This window comes from Phoenix dactylifera, chromosome 14 (genome assembly GCF_009389715.1).
Source record: "Phoenix dactylifera cultivar Barhee BC4 chromosome 14, palm_55x_up_171113_PBpolish2nd_filt_p, whole genome shotgun sequence".
NCBI lineage: Eukaryota > Viridiplantae > Streptophyta > Magnoliopsida > Arecales > Arecaceae > Phoenix > Phoenix dactylifera.
The window spans coordinates 6,208,920-6,230,702 of NC_052405.1; the positions used below are offsets into that span (position 1 = coordinate 6,208,920).

Sequence of the window (21,783 nt, forward strand, 5' to 3'; positions counted from 1 at the left end):
ATAATCTAGCTTTTTTTTTTTTCCGGTAGAGAATAATTTAGCTTTTGAACGTTTGAGGTTTTTAAATTTCGAATCTAATAAGATGGGGAATGCCATGAACGCAACCAAATTTGAATGGGATGGTCGATCGCAGTTTTATACACGTATCTCAAAGAGTGGAAGGCCAGCCGCGGCTAACCTACGTGGCGGCGACTCTCGAGTCTCTAATCACCCGCGCCCAACGCCACGCGGCGTGGCATCGGACCAATATCTCAGGCCAAGAAATTGCAGCCGTTCATCTAGGCCTCCGGCTCTATAAGAGAAGTGCCTTCGCCTGTCTCTGTTCTCGCCGCCGTCGCCGCGCGCTATGGCGCTCGTCGGGCTCCCTGTTTTCGTCTCCCGATCCTTCTTCTTCTCCCCTGCGAAGGGCGACGTCTTCCTCGATCTCCCCTTCGGCGGATGGAAGCGTCCGCCGCGTCCCGCTATCAAGGTGCGATTTCTTCTCCGATCGAAATTTCTACGGCTAGGGTTAGGGTTTCGATCTCTCTCTCGCTCGCTTGATTTTGTTAGTACGTATGGATTCCGACAGAGATCTACTCGAATTCGAATGGTACAGTCTCTTTTTCAGTAAAACATGAGGATTTTAGGGGTTCCTTCTTTCTTTCTTTCTTTTTTTCCCATTTGATGAGAGCTCGTCTACGGTTTTTACTTTTCGATGCAATTGTTTTTCTTTTTATTTTTCTCTTTTTTTTGAAGATAGATCCGTCCACCTCTTTTGTTCAGGAAAGTTTATTCGCTAATTGAAATTTACCATGAGTTGAATGGTTTTTTTTGATCGAATGATTTCAGGATGTTGTTGTTTTTGTACAGGGATTTCGAACTTTTAGATTGAGTTGGGCATATTTTCTGGTGATGTTTTTGCATTTATTGATTATTGTATTCCATGCGGTCCCTTAGAGGGCTTTCTCTCTACCTGCCCGATTTCTACCATGTTTTTAAGAGTTAAAGAAAGCATATCTGTTGCTTTCTTTAAACTTGGACGAGTGAAAATATTTCGGCTTTCTTTCGTGCATTAGGTATGTTTTGTTCATTGGTGTTTTAAGCAATGGAACGAAGCTCCATGTTGATATGGTCTTGATATGGTTGCTGTCATCGTTGAAAAAGCCATTATGCAGGGATTGCTCCTGTTCCTTGGTACATACTTTCTCAAGTTTTTTAAGAATGATTTTTAAGTATTGATACTGGTGCATTTTATAATTGAAATACACAGATGATTTGCATGCTTCAGCATTCCTGTCATGCTACTATTTTTACGCTACCAGAGTTCATAGTTGTTTTACATATTCTGTTTTAGAATTGTTATTGGCGATGACAATTTTGTAAGTTTTGAAACTTCAATGAGCAAATTTTGTGCACCAAGCCTACTGCTTGTGTAGGGAGGGTGTCATTTGCTAGTTTGGTTGGTCTTCTATTCATGATCGCCATACCTCTTGATGAGGGCACTTTTCAATAAATGAATGTGTAAATAATATTGTCTTCAGTGCTGCTTTTTATGTATTAGATAGACATTAAAGGGCATAAATATAGCCAGAGGAAATGGCTCCTTAGTGGCTTAAAATATATTTGTATATCTCATATTTTCAACATTACAAGTTGCTCAAAGGATGATGCTTACTTTTTGGAATCTTGATTTTTTCTATTTTATTCTTGCCTTAGTCTACAAAAGCCTAGCATTTGGAGAATATTCTTGTTTTAAATGTCATGATGATATGTATCCATGATGAAAGAGAGAATTTACGGAAATTGACTCCTATATAGCCTGATTTGAGGTGTTCTTATTCGCATGCATATAAGGCTTAACATTAATTGGGACATTGTAAATTTATCAAAAATCGTAAGTTGGACGGATGTTAGGAAATTAAGGCACTAGTACTCCAGCATAGACAAGCATAATTAAAATGAGGTTGTTATTTAAGACCAAGGTTGCATGATCTCTTTGACAAAGATTGATGAGGCCATGGTAAAGATAGGGTTGATGATGGAATAGATGGGTAAATGGGAAATTGCTAGGCTTGAGAATATGATAATTGTGTTTAATTGGCTATATGGTGACTTCTACTATATATTGAGGATGAATATTAGTGGTAAATGACCTAGACAGATGGCTTGCTGATGGAGGTTATAAGTATGGGAAGCATTTCTTGGTAAATTTGTAGCTTATGGTAAAAATGTCAAGTCTAATCATGTTTGAAATTAGTTTTGATATTACCCTTTTTCCCTAGAATATTCTTGCTTCTATTAGAAAATGGGATGTAATTTTAAGCTCCTTTTTTAAATATATAAAATGAAGTGTCTATCTTTTTTTGTTGCATGAGTTTGTTAAGGGTCTCCCCATATGCCATTTAAGACATTAAGTTTTGCTTCATATTTCTTGACTTATTTTTTGCTGTAATAAGAGTTAACATTTTACATGCTAGAATTTGTTTTATCTGTTAGTTAGCAGGTTGAGATGAGTTATACTTCAAAAAAAGTTCAATAAGGATGTTATGAAATGCTTAGTTCAATATATGAAGGTTAATATCGATATGTTAAACTTCAAGCATATAATTTTATACTTGGAGTCCTATTTAGGTTTTAGTTTCTTTTATTTAATAACATTTGGGGAATATTCTTTTCAAAATCGTGATAGAAGAATACTTTATAACTGCTTGAAGATTGTTTGGTAATCTGTGTATTGTTCGAAATTTCTTTTTTTTTGGGGAAAATGTTTCAACCATACGTAAAGTTTTCATCCTAGTTTCTTTTCTTAATTTTTGCCAACTTGACACAAAAATTAAAATTTCCTAAAGTTTACCAATAATTTATGATTCTTTTTAAATATTTTATATTGCAATACTTATTTTTGTTAAGCAATTTTTGAACATTTACCTGTCAAATATAGTGTATTTGTGGAGTTGCATATTGACCTTTGCATGTGTGCATGATTGAGACAAATCTACCTTGCAATTAAGAAATGTTTGTTAAGGGGTTATTCTTAAACCTCCCTAGTTTTTTTGCCAAATATTAGTTCTTCTATCATTTTGCTCTTTGAAGGTATTTGATGAGGGATCGATGCTTGTGCAACCCATTGGGTGGAGTAAAAGTTGACTAGAGGGAAGAAAAAAGTCTCTCTCAAGACCTCAGAGAGAAAGATGATCAGAGAAGGTGGCAGACATGGAAGATGGAGTGCAATTAAGATTTATTGGCCTAATCAGGTTGAAATTTGATGCCCAATATGCCTTATCTTCCTTTAACTTTCTTTCTACTCTAACATGGGAAAATTTGTGAAATTGTCACTATAGCGAGGACCTAGATAAGTTCAAGCTAATTGGTTTTTGGAGATTGTGATGCCGGAGCACCTAAGGCGCACGTGCTGTCACATGGGTTGTGGGTTTCGGTTGCATAGCTTTTGGAACCCAACATAAATTTAGTCTCATTAGGAAAGTTTAATGTTAGTTTTGATCTCTGTGAACTTTTTTTTTGAGAATTTATGATATTATTAGGAAAGTTAATAGTTAGGATTTTTTGGGTCAGAATAGGATTTTGGAATCCTACATTGGAAGGTTGAAAAAAGAGTCCTCTTGTACTACTTACCCCATTGGGGCTCCTCATGTAATTATACTAGAAATACTTGTGAGCTATTGTTTTAGTGAGACTTCTCGTGTGTGCATTGTTCTTGCCTTTCTCTTTATTCTCTCTTCTTTTTGGACTCTTAGGGGTTGCGAGTGTATGAGAGGTGTATCTTTGGAGTGGCTTGCCAAGATAGTGTTTTTGGCCTTGGAAGAGAGATCCACCTTTGATCCTTTTCTAACTACCATCCACTCGCACTGCATGCTGTAGTGGGGTTTCTACCTCGCCATAAATCGGTTGCGCTGGCATATCGTTCTCTTTTTTTTTGAGTTTTTAGCCCAAGTTCAACACACGTCGGTATCAGGGCACGGTTCCAATATGCCTCCTCGCTGCCATAAAGTGAAGGGCATGTTGAACACGAGCAAGATCTTCAAAGACATTGAATTAGATGAATTATGTCGCCAGCTTAAACAACTTCAACAAGAAAATCAACGGCTTCATCAACGGCAGGAGCAACGTGAACATCGATAGCGCCAGGGTTCCAATCACTACTTTGACAGAGAGCTTTTTGATGACGGAAGTGAGTGTTCCAATGAAGAAGTGGAAGATTTTAATTTGTCTACAATAGAAAAGCATCTTCATCGAGCATAGAAGATATCAGGCACTAATGTGAACAAAGACTACATGGCAACCATCATGACCTCGGTATCAAAATAGACATCTTCGACTTTAAAGGATGCCTACAACATGACAATTTTGTTGATTGGCTTTGTATAGTTGAATGAGTTTCGAGCTTAATGAAGTTTTCGACGATCGATGTGTGAAGCTAGCCACTATCAAGCTTAAGTATGTATTAGTTTGGTGAAAAAAAACTGAAGTGACGATGTAAGCATGAAGGATGCGACAAGATCCGCAAGTGGGATTAGATGCATTGTGAGCTCAAATGCAAGTTTCTTCTTGAAGATTATCGTCGGAATAAATTTTTTAAGCTCCACAATCTACAGCAATGCGATATAAGCATAAAGAGTACATAAAGGAATTTGAGCAATTTCTTATGACGTGCGATATTAAGAGCCTGAAGAGCAAATTATAGCATGATATCCTGCAAGATTGAAGTATGAAATTGAGCAAGTCGTGCATTTTCAACCCCATTGGATGCTGAGCGATGTGATACTTGGCAAAAAAGGTCAAAAATTAGCAACTAAGAATAACTAATTTATGCTTTTCAAGGTATAGAGATGGAGCGTCTGATCGGGTGTGTTCCATGTCAAAAACATTGACACCCTCCAAAGCTAGTGCCTCCCAATCTCAGAAGAATAAGGGCATCCTTAGCGACTTTAACCGTTTCAACACTATTAAGTGTTTCAAGTGCTAAGGATTTGAGCATATATTGCAGCCGACTGCCCGAGCAAGAAAGCTATTGCATGCCAATCAAGGTGAAGTCTTGATAGTTCACTACAGCCATGAATACGATCATGGTAGTTGAAGAAGATTGGTTATGCTACATCTTCTATACTAAGTGCACTTCGCATGGCAAGGTATGTACCATCATCATAAACGGAGGCAACTTAGAGAATGTCCGCTGATGTTTGACAAGCTGAAATTGCCTACCGAAGATCACCCTTGTCCCTACAAGTTGTAATGGCTAAGAAAAGGTAACGAAGTGAAGGTAGCAAAACGTTGTTTGATCCAATTCTCCTTCGAAAAACGATATCAAGATGGGGCGTAATGCATTGTTATTCCTATGTATGGATGTTTGTCATATATTGTTAGGACATCTATGATCTCAGAGCTATTCATGATGGCTTCAATAATATGTATACTTTTGAGAAGGATGGCATGAAGATTATCCTAGTACCATTGAAGATGGATCATCACCCTAAGCTCTCATCAAAAGGCCAGCGCCTTTGCATTCAAGTCTGAACTCCTCAATGCATGCAAGGAGTCTATGTTGCGTGTGCCCTAATTGTGCTAGAAGAGAACAAGGAGTCCCCGAAGCTTCCTAGGGCGATCAAACTTCTCGAAGAGTTCGTTGATGTTGTGCCTGATGAGATCTCAGCCAAACTACCTCCTATGCACGATATCCAACACTGCAACGACCTTGTACTAGGTTCTATTATCCCCACAAAACCTGCTTATTTTTGCCTTCTCTATATTCTTTCTCTTCCTTTTTTGTAGATTTTTAAGGTTTGCTAAAGGGCATGTGAGAACTATATTGTTGGAATGGCTTGCCAAGGTTGTGTTTTTGGTCTTGGGAGTGATCCATCCGTTATCCTCTTCCTACTACCATCCATCCTTGTGTCATATATGCCGTAGTGGAGTTTTTACCTCGCCACAACTAGTTGCACTGACATACCCTTCTTTGAGTTTTCAGCCGAAGTTTAACCCCACTCCGGCATTAGATTGGTTTGCAAATAATATTTCCGTAGGGCTTCTTTGTAGACCCTAATGATTGAGAAAACTTTTATTGTATAGGATATTTCTATTTTATGTTTTATGGGCTTGGCAAAATTACAAGACTCCATCTTACTTATTTTATTTTCTAAAAAAATTAAGATACTCATGTAAAATATTATGGAAACGAACAACAATATTCAGTTAATAACATGCCTCTTTTAGTGAATCCTATTTAATTTTGCTAAGGGCTTGTTTAGATTGCAACAAATAATCCATGGAAATCTTATTTGTCCGAAAAGATCTAGTTTTCTATTTGTTTTAACAACAAATTGACGAATTTAAAAAGCTTTTCCAAATCTTTGAAAAATTTCCCTTTCCATGACAATGTCCTTTAATTCTTTATCCATGGATTTCCTTTGAAGCAAACATGCGTAGGTTTAAACAATTTTGGTGAAAAGGCTGATTGGTAATTATTATCTCCACTAAGGTGCCTGTCTTGGATCAAGCCAAGGCTTGGTTCAAAATTGTGTTTGAAACTCGGTCAAGTGTTGGATTACATGCCTATGCTTGATTTGAACCTTCTCAAATCAAGCCCAGAATCTGGCTTGAAGTCGACATGGGTCAAGTTCTAGCCCTACTTGGATTACATAAAATGTTCCCTTATCTGAAGCTTCATAGTTGAGTTTATGACTTTTGGGACAATATCATGGTGAATTACTTGTTTTTGTAGAGGACAATATCATTATGTAGCTCCAAAATTAGTTTACTTAAAAAGTGAATAAATTATGATTGCAAGTGTTCTCTTGTTGGAAAGATAATGAGGATAATGGTGGCAAACTCACCTTTAAATATTGATTGCAATCAATCTTAGTATATCGAATTTATTAACCATAAGTAATTTGACTCTTGTTGCTGGGACAATGCTAGTATAATTGCACTTGTTATTGAGTCATGCATTGTAAATGGATAGGAATATGTGTTTAAAGATCAATTTGTTAGGTATATTTCTCTTATATAAACCATTGCATATTTTTAGACCTATATCCTTTTAATGCTTTTGTTGTGCTCCTGCCAACGTCTGCTGTGCCAGTACCGGGCCCCAGACCGATTGCCCGGCGGCACGGGTCGGTACGGCCTTGTGCCGTACTGTGCCAGCCTGTACCGACACAGTAGAGGCGGGGGAGAGGGAGAATGGGAGGGAGGAAGAGAGAGAGGGAAGGGGCAGGCCGATGGAGAGCCAGTAGAGCGTCGGGGAGCCGCCGCGCAGAGGAGGCGAAAGCTGGGGATTGGCAGAGGCGGGCTTTGCCTTCGGTCTCATATTTTGTTCGAAATAGGGGCTGGGGGGAGGGGGGCTTTTATTTTTATGAATTTTATGTGAAAATCAGCAAACTCATTGTCGACTTCACTTTTTTATTTATTTATTTCGGAGCCCCGCCTTCGTGGCTCCTTGGCTTTCGCCTCCTCCGTGCGGAGGCTCCCTGGCCTTTGCCAGTCGGCTCAGCCGGCCTTTCTCTTCCTCTCCCTCTGCCTCCCTCCTATGCTCTCTCTTTTCCTCTTTTTTCTTCTCTCCCTTTGTCGTTGGTCTCGGTTTCATTGTTGGAATCATTCTGGTCCGCTGCGGGTATGACTTGGGATGTTCCGAACCGGGATGGTTCTGCCGACCATGGCTCTTGGAGTTTATTTAGCTCGATATTGTCATGTGCTTCATATGGGAAAATTTTGAGGCTACGTACAGTTAAAAAATGAATACAATGCATTGGACAACAAAGTTAAGCATATATTAGGTATTTGTGAATAAAATAAGTGATGATCTAGATTGATCTTGAGTATGATTGCTTTTCATTAGGCTGACCAAAGTTGATTCAATTTGGTGGGTGTTTCATCTTATGCGACGCTTTGGTCTGGCTCCCTTAAACCCTAAATAAGCTTAGGGCTTGTCCAATTATTGAACATGCTAAGCTTTGTAAAGTAACACTTCCTGAGAGTTGAGTCAAGTGATCTGTAGATTGTCAAAGTCAGCATTATCTTAAGGTTTGCTTGGGAACTGGTTCTTTAAGGCTGTGTTTGGAATGCTAGGTAGAGTTGATAACACAAGGTTATCTAGCTAACCAGCTAAACAACCCTCTAAAAGGCATGAATAGCCTTATTTGATATATGAGCCAAAAAGGTAGATAACCAGGTTTGGTTGTGTTTGGATGCTGAGTGGTTAACCATCACATTGACAACTTTTAACTATTGGTATTCAACCCCCTAACCAGCTGACCAACGAATGAAGATATTCGTTGCTTGGTTGGTGCTCACTTAACCTCTCCTTATTTAAATGGAACAACACAATTGTCCTTACAGCCACTTAAGGAGAACATTTTCTAAAGCAATATGTGGGTTTGAGTTCTCATCAAAACTCGAGAAGGCATGTACAAAGCAACATACCTGGAGCTTCTCACATGGAGCTTGAGAGTATCTTGTGGCATTTCCTTGACATTGTGGCCATGTACCATAAATCTTTGATGCACTTTTGACGAAGCCCCATAGTAGACCTATGAACCATTCTTCCCTCCTGCTTGTCAATCTAGAGTTTGCATTTTGTATGATTGAGCAAACCAAGGTCTATAAACTCTGCCGAACCAATCCCTCGAACCAGATCAGATGGTTACTGGCAAGTATTGCAGAACCGGGCTATGCTGCTCAGTTCGGGCCAAATCGAGCCGACCTGGTCTCTGACCGAGTCGGTTTGCTTATGGAAAACGGTTCCAACCATAGTAACACCGGTTGGAACTGGCCGATACTAGATAGAACCGGATGCTTCCGTCAGGTTCGACCATGATTCGACCGGCTCGCACCGAGTCGAGGTTATTTTGGGCCTTTGGCCCAAAGGCCACAGCGCGCGTTGTGGCCTTTTTTGCCACAGCGGGATCTGTGGCAATTATTGCCATGCCACATCTTTTGCTGTGGCCTGAGCGACACTGAAAAGTAAGGCCGAAAAAGGCCTTTCCAAAATTTGGGCCTTGTTCTTTTTTCAAAAAATCCACAAATAATACTAATTCAAGCTATCAGAAATAAGAGCCAAGGCTAATTAACGTGTGCTTTTTTTTTTGCTACCATCTTTCTTTTTTAGGGATTTTGAAAATATAACTCAAAAATTGCAAAATAAAAAGAGATCATGCTAAATTTTTTGATTTGGGTTTGACTTTTTTATATATTGATATATGGACGATGTACATGCTGACATAAAATTTTTTAATTTTTGAATTATATGTAATTTTTATAAATTATAAATATATATTTGGATTAAATTATTATTTTTCTAAAAAATAAATAGTAAAAATTTTGTAAAATCAGAAACTTATTTAGGGGCATGCAAACTACTTTATATAAAAATTTGGTGTTCACTCATTTAAGTTTTGATGCGATCATGCATACAGTAGCATAGGCCTAAATTTGAAAAAAATTGAGAAATAAGTAACAATTTATGCATGTTCGAGGGCTTAGAAAAATATATGCAGCATCCATTATTGGGTTTTATATCAATCTAATGTTAAATTATTTTTTAAAAATATTATTTTTTAAAAATTATTTTTAAATATAAAAATATAAAAAATATAATTAATATAAAAAATTATGAAAAATAGTAGTACATATCACATAATTTAGAAGTAATTTTTGAGATAGAAATCATATTTTTCTAAATTTATGATAAAAATAAGAAAAATTACGGTTATGTATTAGATAAATTAGATGCATTTTTAAGGTAAAAAATTATCATCCTTGTATTAATAATTTTTTAATTTTAAAAACTGATAAACTGGCGTACTTGATCGATTCGGTGCAGGAATAGAGCCATCAAGAAAAAAGGATCCAAACGTGATATTGGCTGGAAGCATGAGTGAATGCTCTCAGGTCGACACTAGTGGCAATACAACTGGTGCAACCAGCAATTCAGAATAGAAGGGGTAACCATATTGAAGCAGCACATAGCTGGTAATTATCTTGATGTAGTTATGTGCCCTAAATGCCCATAGCAGGTTCGGCAGCTGATGAAGAATCTCACTGATTTCAAAAATTCGAAGGAGAGGATTGCCAGAAAGGTGGTGGAACGCCGAGCAGCAGAGCCACTTTCTATCACTTTAGGGAGTCAGATGTGTTCTCTCTAGATGATGAGGAGGGACAGATCTAGGCTGCAATGCAGGCGAGCCTGGATGATCAGTGGCAACAAGAGGTGGTCAGGCATAGATCTCGATTTGGACCCTCATTCTATGAGTCGGGCTTCGGTTCTGCGAGCAGCGGGGCATATTGAGAGTTCATGAGGACCTCAGGGAGGGCGTCAGCAGAGGCGGTGGTCGGATTGCATTTATACTGGAGGCTTTTGGTAGCAAAAAGAAGTCATCGAAAGAGATTCCACTAGGAGCAGCAATTCACGATTTAGATCGACATGTCTTCTCCAGCAAAGATTCGAAACAGCAGAGGGTTGACTTAATACTGAAGAAGGATAAGAAAAAGGATATGTGTTGAGCTATTAGATTCTGGTTTCATTTTAGCCACATTTCAATGAATGTGGCGGACAATATGTACTATAGGTATACTTTTTTCGCCATAGAGGCTGCTGGTTTCGGTGTAGATCCTTTAGGCTATGACATATTGTGATATAAAAGCAAGTTGGCGACATATGGATTGGTTGTGATGTGTGATGGTTGAACCGGTCCTATCAGGCACAGCATCAATTTTCTGACATATTGTGTTACGAAGATTTTCTTGCATAAGTCGGTTGATGCTTCGGATCAGGTACATCCTCAAACTTATGGAGGAGATGATTGATCAGGTAGGAGAGGAGAATGTTGTGCAGGTCGTCACTGATAATGGATCACAATATAAGGTCGTCGGAAGATCTTGATAGAGTGACGACCATATTTTTTTAGACGTCATATGCTGCACATTGTATCGACCTTATGTTAATGAATATTTCAAAGATCCGTAGAGTGGCATATGGTGGAGACAGCCTAAAGCATTACCAGGTATATTTATAACCATATTTGGGTCCTTTTACTAATGAGGAGGTTTGCAGAAGGAGAGATTTTTAGTTCAAGAGTTACGCTTTGCTACCAACTACGCTGTACTTGATAGCCTTCTTGTAAAGAAAATAGTCCTACGTTAGATGTTTGTTAGTCAGGAGTGGCAGAAAAGTAGATATGCCCGGTATGACACTGAAGGGAGCAGGGTCGAAGACTTGATGACGGAGCAGACATTCTGGCAGCAGGCCACTGTGATAGTGAGGCTATCAAATTATCATATGAATTAAGGCGGTCTCTTCTATGTGTAGCATACTATCTGAACCTCTGGTTTCAGTACATCATAGCTGGAATTGATATGGATGATGAACTTCTGCCAGCTTTGTGTAGTGTCATTTACAAAATGAAGTCTGATCCAGAAGTCGTGGCTCTATGTTTAGAAGAGGTAACTTAATTTAAGTGGCATATGTAAGTTAACCGGTTTCTTTTATTTTAACATAATATAGTATGATTGTTTTTTATAGACCAAATTATTTAGAGATGGCCATAACAGGTTTGGATAGCGGGCATCTGTTGTGAGTAAGACAACTATGAATCTAGGTATGTTACCTATCAGAAGGATATTCATTTGGCGTTAGATGGTTACTAATATGGTACTATCTTATATCTATTTTAAATCAATTTTTTTTACAGTTGAATGGTGGATTCATTTTGGGTTGTTCGCGAAAATCTTAAGCGGCTAGCTATCCGGATTCTTTTTCAGACCGTCTTTTCGAGTGGTTGTGAGCGCAATTGGTCCACCTTCGTCCTCATTCACAGCAAGTTGAGAAACCGTTTGACACAGAAGCGCCTCAACGACCTTGTATATCAATCTGAGATTAAAGTTAAAGTGCATTCAAGAGAAAGCGGAGCTCAAGTATGCAGATTCGATCTATAATGTTTTATTGATGATGAAGATAATTCAATGATCGGATGGCTTGTGGGCCAGCAGGAGTCGGAGCTTGACGAGCTAGGATAGCCTTCACGACCGGACAACTTCATAGCCAGCGAGGCTAGGGTTGATGTAGGGCAGTGGATTGAGCGCAATATTCTACCCATTGCTACAGCTGATGAGCCACAACCGTAGAAAAGCCAGTTACTATATGACTCCTTATCCAAGATATCCTTTCAATGACATGATTGAGAGATGGTCAAAGGAGGCCACTACAGTACCCGGTCGACTCGGTCAGGGGGGAGACAGCCAAGCAGAGAGGGGCACGAAGGGTAAGAAGGCAGCTGCCCATCATATCAAATAAAAAAAATAAAAGGCACCTGCAACCCCAATAAAGAGGCAATCCTTGGTTACCGGCACGGTTCATTACCCTGGTTATTATTTAGTATGCCGTCTTGTACTAGTTCGAAAAACTTTGGAGCAAACACAACACAAAAGATATGTTTTATCAAATGTTATTAGATATTCTACCTCTATATAGCTCCTTGCTTCCTAGTCAAATCTAAGTTGTTATTTGACAAAGGTGTATTATCCAGACCTACTACGACAAGGTCATCCTCAACATCCTTGCATTGCAGATGGCTCTTATGGCTCCATTTTCATACTGAAATACCAGTTGTTACCATGGTTGCATCGGATGGAGTTATTTATGACATGACACACCATGACAATATTATGATGTTACTTCAAGCTATATGGAGCTAAAACTTGAAGGACCTTGAAGTTACGTTTCAAGATATAGAATGCCTTCTCTACTGCATTCGTCTGCATTCGTCAAACTGGGCATGTCTGTGATTAAACATGTCCTCATCGATCCTTAATTGGGCTCAGGTACGTGATGACTTTGACTCTTGTAGCAAACTTGTTGAGCAAGTGCTTGCAAAAAATAATAATTTTTTTGGAGAGTTTTCATCATCTTTTCTAACAAATAGCATTTTTATTGGTTTTTCAGATTTATTAAGATTGGAGATTGAAGATTTGTTGTGTTGATCATGCCATCCTTCATCATGATGATTATTTTGTGGAGCTTGTGGATAGTGATTTTATCCAGCTCGTTGGGGTGGGGTGGCTCTTTGATTTGCATCTTGGATTTGGTGGGGTCACAATTTGTACATTGGCGTTCTTTGACCGTCAATTTATGCAAATGCAACTTGTTCGATCTTAGTTGCACTGGCTTCGCAACTACAAGGTGCTTCTATTGGTGTGCGTTAGAAGAATGTTAAGAACTTGATCCTGGTTGCACCAATGTCAACTAAACATGTAGATGTTTTGGTTGTTGTAAAAATAATGAATGGTTAGATTATTTTTGTAATAACAATGGAACCCATTTTATTTAAATGTGCTTCTAAGTGCTTCGACAATTTTATTCTTGGAATAAATTTGAGTTTATAATGAATTCAACTATTGTCAATATTAGTTGTTGTAAAGAAAAGTAAGCTTCTTGAATATTGTTAAGAATTTTGGCATTCTTTTTAGTCTTGTATATGTTAATTAAATTACTTCATCATCACCATGATTCATATTGTTGCTTGTCACTTCTTTTTACCTTTCAATGCTGATTTCTTTTTGCCAATATGTTTGAGGAATTCGGACTCATCTGGTTTGTGGGAAGAATTTTACCTCACCAGAATGTTTTTTCTGGAAAGCTAATGCCTGAGTATATGATATATAGGAATGTGGTTTTTGCATGTTTGGTTGATCATAAGAAAGTGGCATAGAAAACATACTTTTCAGAATGACTTATGTTTGGTTGAACATCTACTTTTCTAGAAAAATTGTGTAACATACCCTTTATGCTCTTAATAAAGGGACTACAAAGAAAAAAACATCGCATGTATAATTTTTAGAATCACGTGCAATTTCGAAGTATATTGCCACCCCTGGATTTCTAAAGAAGAACATCTTAATCAAGCAAAACCTCGTGATGTAAAATTTTACTCATTTCTTTACCAATGTTTGATAGATCCTATTGGATTCATATAAGAAACATGATTGCAGGTACATAATAGAAGATCATGATTCTTTAGAAAACAAGTGAAAAATTCAGTCCTAAGTTGAAAATTCATAATAGAAGATCATATGGCTTAAGGGCATTTTTTGAAAAAAATTTACCACAATTCCTAGCTTGTAGGAAAGTGGCTTTTCCATGTCCCACGTGTTTTTTTTTATGAAATGTGGAAAACTTATATTCATAGAAAAAGCTACTTTTTCATCTTTCTCCTTTGAAATCTCCAACCAAACATGGGGACATTTTACATTTTTTTCGTTGACCGCACTTTTGCATCTCCTCTTCTTGTGAACCAAACTACAAAATTGTGCTCCACAAAGCATCTTCGCATAGAATTAAATACCATGTCCCATGAACGTAATGTTCCTTGCATCATGCCCTCCCTTTTAACCCAAACTACAAAAATACTCTCCGTCCAAGAAATGTTTTCGTGTGGAAGTAAATATTATTTGGATGTGGCAAAAGGAGAGTTGGACACATGGCAGATGGAGAGCTCTACCAAAGCAGAGCCTCTGTTTTAGTGTATATATATTAGATGCCTACTGGTTATATCTATGAGTTATTATGTTAGGTTATTTGCAGATGTTATAATCAAATGAAAATTGAATTGGCTTGAAAGTTAAGTTGAAATTGTTCAAGTGGATTTTTCTCTCTTTGGGTGAGGTGATGGCTTGGTGGCATTGATGGTGAGCTTATGCATCTTATGGTTTCTCATGGGTATCAGAAATGCACTCAAACTGGTCTAAAACCAGAGAGTTGGTCGTTTTTTAGAAATACCCGGTGAATTGGTGGTAAAAATTGGGTGCACCAGGTTTTGAATAAAAAACTGGGTGCATGAGGTGTTGATAAAAAAAAATTAGAATAGTTCTTTGACTGGGATTCAAACTGCTAACCTTCTTATTTAGGGAAAAGCCTGCTAACCTCCACAGCAATTTCTGTTGTTGCTTTATTATACTTGTTCTGTGTCATTAAAATTTTTTTAACCATGTATTTCATGATCAATTGTTTCCATAAAGACATGATCAATTCCTTTTCCTTTAGTAGAAAATAAAAATTTATATTCTCATTTTTTGATATTTTCAAACCCTTCCTATTTGTAATATTAAAAATATCTTATATTTTTCAGAATTATTAGATGATCTTTGAGTATTTTCTATTTGTAGGGCAACTAAAGAGTCATGTAGAATTTATGAGTAGTTATGCATCTCTATTTTTTTTAGTTGTAATTTTTATTTTTAAAATTTTAGATACATTTTAATGCACACTAGTCCAACCTATCTACCTCGCCGTTGGATTGGTGACCCATTAACTTGGACCCTTGGGTGCTTTCAGTCTTCTGTCTGGGTTTAGTAACTATGTGGCACATGGATGACTTCTCAAAATATGTCTAGAAGCACTATTGTTAGATTCTTACAATTCTCGACCTGGATCATATGATCCATGTCTAAATGGCCCTTTGGTGATCTAGGTAGGATCCCCGGATCAGGATCTACATTGGTTTGTGATATCCAGTTTTTAGATCGTAGGATCTACCTTAGGGACCGTACGATCCTTTGGATTGTGAGATCTGCATTAAGGGATCCATCTTTTAAGATATATATTTTTCCAGTATTATGATGATCGGTTCATCAATGATAAACTTCCAAACACGTTAGTAAAATTGAATTCCATAAACATATAAATAATATATATGTATATATGTGTGTATTTGTGTGGGTGTCTATATATATGTATGTATGAATATGTGCATATATGCATATTAAAATATTCTATGGACTTATATGGTGAAATAAGACTATATTAATTAATTGAATGGAGTGTTTTGTTTCTTGGACATGATATTTAGAAGCTTATGGTTGTTAGAAGGTGAAGTATGTCTTGTGTGATGGTTGTACTCACTACCAATTCAAATCACAATTTTGTTATGCTGCTTACCTTTCATGTTGTTTCTATCCTATTTTTATTGTTAAAAGAAGTCAGAAACAATCATACAGTTTGTGAGTCTCTTCTGATTTGACCCCGTCTATGATATATGATATGATCCTGGTCTTCTATCATATGATCCTGGTCTTAACAACAGTGTGTCTATGTTCTGGTTGTAGCAATGACAGTGGAGCATTTGTTTTCTAGGATGTGCTCGATGCCGGAAGTTACTGACATTTTATTGAAGACCATCTAGAGGGAAACTTGATGGTTGATTTAGATGTAGAGATAGAATTTCTGGTGGTTGGTGTTTTTGCAAGAATTCGAAGTTGTTTCCATATATTTAATCTTAGATATAAATATAATGGCCTTTTATGGTTAGAAAAGGAATTTTTTAAGTTGCATTCTCCACATGAAATATATCTTATAGGCATTAGTCACGTGCAATTGCCCTATACAATATTAAAGTCAATTAGTGGTTGCAACTAGAAAAGTGGTGTTGGCTCATGCATATTTTGGATTCTGTTTTCTTTCAAGGAATAAATAGGTTTTTAATTGCATTTGTTGTGTAGAGTTCAATTGTTGACAAAGTACTGGAAGTCCGGAAGTAGTTTTTTCTGCTATATTTTTGCAGTGAGAATTATGTTTTTATGTTGGGAAGATGCTTTGCGGTTCATGCTAGCTTGTCTGAGGTTGGTGGAGGAGGGAGTGGATCTTAGAAACATGGAGATGGGAGTGCTTTCTAACTGGTCCTTTACGGCTTAATGTAGTGGTGGTACTTAACTTGAGGGAAGTCTATATTGAGCTTGAATTCATATTGGGAATTTCGAACTTTCTCATGGTGCACAACGTATTATGGAGTATTCTATATGCTAAAGCTTATTGGTGGAATTCTGTGTTTTTTCTTTTAAACTTCTTGGCAGGAGAAAGATGGACGTTGATGACACTATTAGATTATATAGATGCTATTTTGCCTTATCTTTCTCATTATTGTTTTGTTGTGGCAACTGTTAGACATGTTTATATGATTTAGTTTACATGATCCTTAGGAGTTTGACTTTCGGTTAGCTTAATGCATAAGAGTTTGGAAAGAATAAAGTGCTTGTTTTCTAATGTTTTTATGAGAGAGAGTTCAAAGGTTTTTAATCATAAACCACTGGGTGTAATCTCTTGTATTGAACCCTTGTTTTTGGATCTTAGTTACCTGAACCAAGAGCAATTGTGTAAGCAGATTGGGGCATGCGTTTAATTGGACATATATCTCTGTAATGAAACAAAATAAAGTTCTTGAGGAGCAGGCATAGGAACTGGAGTGGATCTCCATAGAGATCCTGATACTAGTGTGGCATCCAGAAATTATATTTTGAACTGATTTGAACTCACTTCTATCATTTTGGACTTCGGATTTGCATTGGGGCTTGTTTTTCTTGTTCTGTCTTATTATGCTAGTGATGATCAACATACCAATCTTAGTGGTTTTCAGCTGGCTGTATATACATTATTGCCTTGCACAGAACAAGAAAAACATAATAAGTAGGATAATAAGATTGTTATGCTAGTTACAGAACAACTACATCATCATCTCCTTTTTCATTGTCCTCTCTTTTTTAATACTTGTAATAGTTAAGTACAAAAACCAGCATATGTTTTTTTCATGAATTTTCATTCAGGTTCAATGAACAAGGATCACCTATTCAGTGGATAATTGCATTCCGAAAAAACTTCAGTTTTTCCCCTCTTTTCTAAATGTTTAAAGGATTAGAAGGGTATGTGGATTAATCGTAGGATGAAAATCTGAGGAATTATGAGTAGGATCATGGCTTGCTAAGCTTTTTGTCTTGATGTTGCTTTGGCAAACTAAGATTTAATCAGCTTCGCATTCTGTATGCCAACATTGTCTTGTGATGCCAAAGAGTAAATTATGTAAAAAATAACATATAATTATAGTGCTATAAGTTTGGTTCAAACTTTAGGGTCCTAAGGTTCACTGAGTGTGGGCAAGTTGACTATTGGAAATTCGTGCTTCCCCCGGATTCTGATAAATAGCAGCTGTTATGCCCAATTTGAGAGGCACATGTTAAGGTAGTTTTGAAGAGATGACAACTTTGAAATCAGGTCAAGGTGATTTGCTAGTTATATTCTCAAATCTTCTTGGGTTTTTGACTTAAATTCATTCGGCCAAGTGTTTCTATGTTATATTTGCTGCTTCTGCTGCTGCGGTTTCTGTTATTCAGAAAGGCTTCCTGGAAACACAGTTGTTTGCAACTATTGAACAGTTGTCTTTGGAAAGATCAACTATTAAAGTAGGGATTCTGGTACTGGTCGGTATACATAATTGGCACAATTGTTAAGGTACTCTCCAGTCAATGTAAATATATCTTCAGTGTTTCTCCCAAGAGAAATTTTGGTGTCTGGAATGTTGCATCGGCAGGCTGATCTTTAATGCTGATGCATGAAATATATTCATGGATTGAGTACTGGAAGCATCCTTTTAGTTTGCTGGAGCACCATTTCCATTTAGTTTGCTGGATTATATCATTTCCCATGGTTTGCATGGTGGAAGTTGCTTCTCTCTCACCTTCCTTACCTTCCTCAGCATCATCCTCTCCATTGCCAGCTTCTTGGTCTTAAACCCTCACACTTGCCAAGCTCGTGCTACACATACCATCGGCACCACTGCCCTAACCTGAAACCATAACTCACCGGAGCTCGAGCATCGAAAGCATGGGCATCGACTGCAGCACCATCCTCAGCCCTCACCAGCAGCCCTCGGCTTGGTCGTGGAATGTTGGGGTTGTCATGATCCGTCTCACATGACTAGATTCGAAACACCAAAGCTCCAAGGTTGCTCCAGGGCCAGAAAAAAATATTGCCTATATTGCATGCACCATACGGTCTTGCATGCAGCCAATCACAGCCGCTGATTTTTTCTGACAGTACACCGAAATGCATGCTTGATGTATGGGATTTACAGAAACCATTAGTAGGGGTTGTAGCTGGCCCCATGGTGGTGGACATGGGGAGAAACTCCAGGGGTATATAGGTGGTCGCACTCCATTTGAATTGTGAGCAGAAAAGGAATTAGTGCTTGCTCACGAGAATAAAGAAATAGAGCTCTTTTTTATTGTTTCATCTCATTATTTATCTGACATATACTATTACAGCTTCTTCGCTCTCTGTCGACGGAATCTTAACTCAAGAATTTTCTTGTAATTAAATCAATATTATTTGCATTGATCGGTAAATAAGAATAAAAGAAATGCTATGAAATCGGGGATGTGATAAGAGGGGCCATTCTCATTTCCCTACCAGGAAGGCAGGAAGAGCTCCCCAGCGCTCTCTGCGGTTCAGATTGGCCGGTTCAAGGACGGAAAAGACCGGGCCGGTATTGGAGTACGGAAGGTGGCCACCATCCGAAGCCGCAGCTCCCCCTCCTTCTCATCCTAGCCGTCCCTCTCTACTATTTAAACCCTTCTCTCCGCCCTCGTTCCCCATTTCATCCCCTCTTCCGGCCGTCTTTAGCGGCTTATCGTCAGGTAAAATTTCTTGTCCCCCTTCTCCTCTTGCCCTCTCTGGCTTTAATTTTGGGTTTAGGGTTTTGGTTTCTATTGGGATTAGGATTTTCCGCCGTTCCAATTAGGGTTTCTGAGCTAAATTTCTGTTTTTTTTTTTCTTTTTTTGTTCGAATCCAGATGTACGATCGTTGTCGATTTGGTTTCATTTTTGGATTCGAATTTCCTTAGCTTGCAGCCATGGCGAAACCAGATAAGCTGAAGAACAAGGGGCCCGCGGCTGCCTCCACCGGCCCCTCGAAAAAGATTAAGAAGAAAAATAAAGGGAAAAAGATCAAGGGTACCGCTGCGGCTGATTTGGCTGATGCCGGGGCCTCGACCTCGACCGCCGCTCCGGCAGCTGAGAATGTGAAGGCTGAGGACAAGAAGAAGTCTGACGGGGAGAAGAGGAAGGAGAATGCGGAAAGACGGTCGGGCTTCATCTTCATGTGCAGCGGAAAGACAAAGCCGGAGTGCTACAGCTACAGGGTGTTCGGGCTGCCCAAGGGGAAGATAGAGTTGGTGGAGAAGATCCAGCCTGGAACAAGACTGTTCCTCTACGATTTCGACCTCAAGCTTCTCTACGGGATCTACAAGGCAACCACCAAGGGAGGGATGAACCTCGAGCGACAAGCTTTTAGAGGGGGTTTCCCGGCACAGGTAATCATGTTTTTTGATTTTCCTCTTTCCTGTCTAAGAAAATTGACAGTTGTCTGTTATTTTACATTGTTTAAAAAAAATGTGTGTGGGCCTCAGGGGAACACACACAGAGTGAGTGAGTGAGAGAGAGAGATGTGGCTTGAAATCCATAAACGTTTACTTGTTATGTTTCTTTTTATGTGAATTTGGCTATTGCTTGTTATGAGACACTGTTGAGCGCAGCATGATTCCTACTAGTTATTTAAATTTTAAAAGAAAAAAATTAGGTTTCTGGTTTGAATCATGACAGATATCTTAACTGCTTCTGCCTTTGGTTATTTCCTTGTTAGTCTTGTTAGAAAGGTTGCTTTTTTGATAGCTTGAAGAAATGCAAATTAATGCGGTTTGGTTGAGCATTTTTTTATGGTAATGCATAAAGATACAATTTTAGGAGCTCATGGAAAGCCATGATCTTTAATGTTGTGGTGTTGGTGGCTTTTAAGTTTGTATATGTAATATCTAGTTGTAGCTCAATTTTGATTGAACTGTGATTGATGCTGGTCCAGTCAGCTCCACTCATTTCATTCCCTAAAGTAATCTTCTTTTTTATCATTTGGACAGGCAAGGGCCGTGCGCTGGTCATAGGAGTCTACTACTTGCATGCTTGCATCAAAATCAATACTTTGACATCACTGGTCATGTTTGTTTAGACTCACAAGGTTGAATGGAACGATCTTTAGATGTTTAAATAACAAACAAGCCTCAAATATACCTCTATCATATTACACTATTTGAGGAGTGTAGTGTCAATATTTTGACATTTCGATTGATGAATAGCTCCAGTAGGCTTGTATTTTAAGAAGGCAGTGTATATACAAGAATGCATTAGATGTTTGTTCTTCATTTGTTGAGTGATTTTCATGTTTGATCATGTATTTAAAAGTTGACAAGCTGATCTACTAGGATTGCACTTCGAGAATTAGTTGCAAGTCTAGGAGAATTGGTTAGTTGACTTTGTGGGGCTATTGCTTTTTATTGTGGTTTCTATACTTTAATTTTTTAGATAATTTTTTTAAACCGCCATGCATTGATATTTTGAGGGTTTTTTTTTTTCAAATGTCAGTTAGAATATTTAGGTTTTCCTGTTAGCCTGTGATAATAACAATTAGTCAATAGATAGTTTGGCTGAATGAGGAGCATGATTATCAAATATTTGGTATCACTTGTTGTAGAGGATTTTTCAGTATTCAGTTAAATACAATTATTGGAACTTGCTTCTTCCCATCAGCCCCCAAGTCATCACAACCTAGGTGAATTGTTTGGTGGTTTTGAATTTCGGCCTATTGCTTGAACTTTGTGAATTATTCTGATTTTTTGGCAAAAAATCTTATATAGCGTTGGTCTTGTAGTCAAATGGAACTAAATTCCGCGTACATCCTATTTTTTAGACCTACTTTTGAAAATTAAACTTAGAATTTGCATATTCTATGGAGATGTAATTTGTTTTACCTTTAACCATAAGGATCATATTCTGAAGATTAAATTTAGACTTTACACTTGTTGAGAAAATCTGGAGCCAATTAGATAATTAGTTTTAAAAGAATTAATCTCATTTTCTAACAAAATTTAAAATTAATTTTCTACATAAAAATTGGTGGTAGATCAGCTTGAGCTTCACTAAAA

General features: G+C 37.9%; 1 protein-coding gene across 1 annotated transcript in view; it reads left to right on the top strand.

The window, feature by feature from the left end:
- Window positions 1-335: 335 nt before the first annotated feature.
- Window positions 336-21,783, top strand: part of LOC103708117 — a 46,460-nt gene continuing 25,012 nt past the window's right edge. Inside the window, exons 1-4 of the mRNA XM_039133939.1 lie at window positions 336-469; window positions 1,056-1,173; window positions 19,223-19,446; window positions 19,654-20,121. Coding sequence (XP_038989867.1) covers window positions 1,119-1,173; window positions 19,223-19,446; window positions 19,654-20,121 — 747 coding nt within the window. The 5' untranslated portion in view covers window positions 336-469; window positions 1,056-1,118. The remainder of the gene's footprint in view (window positions 470-1,055; window positions 1,174-19,222; window positions 19,447-19,653; window positions 20,122-21,783) is intronic.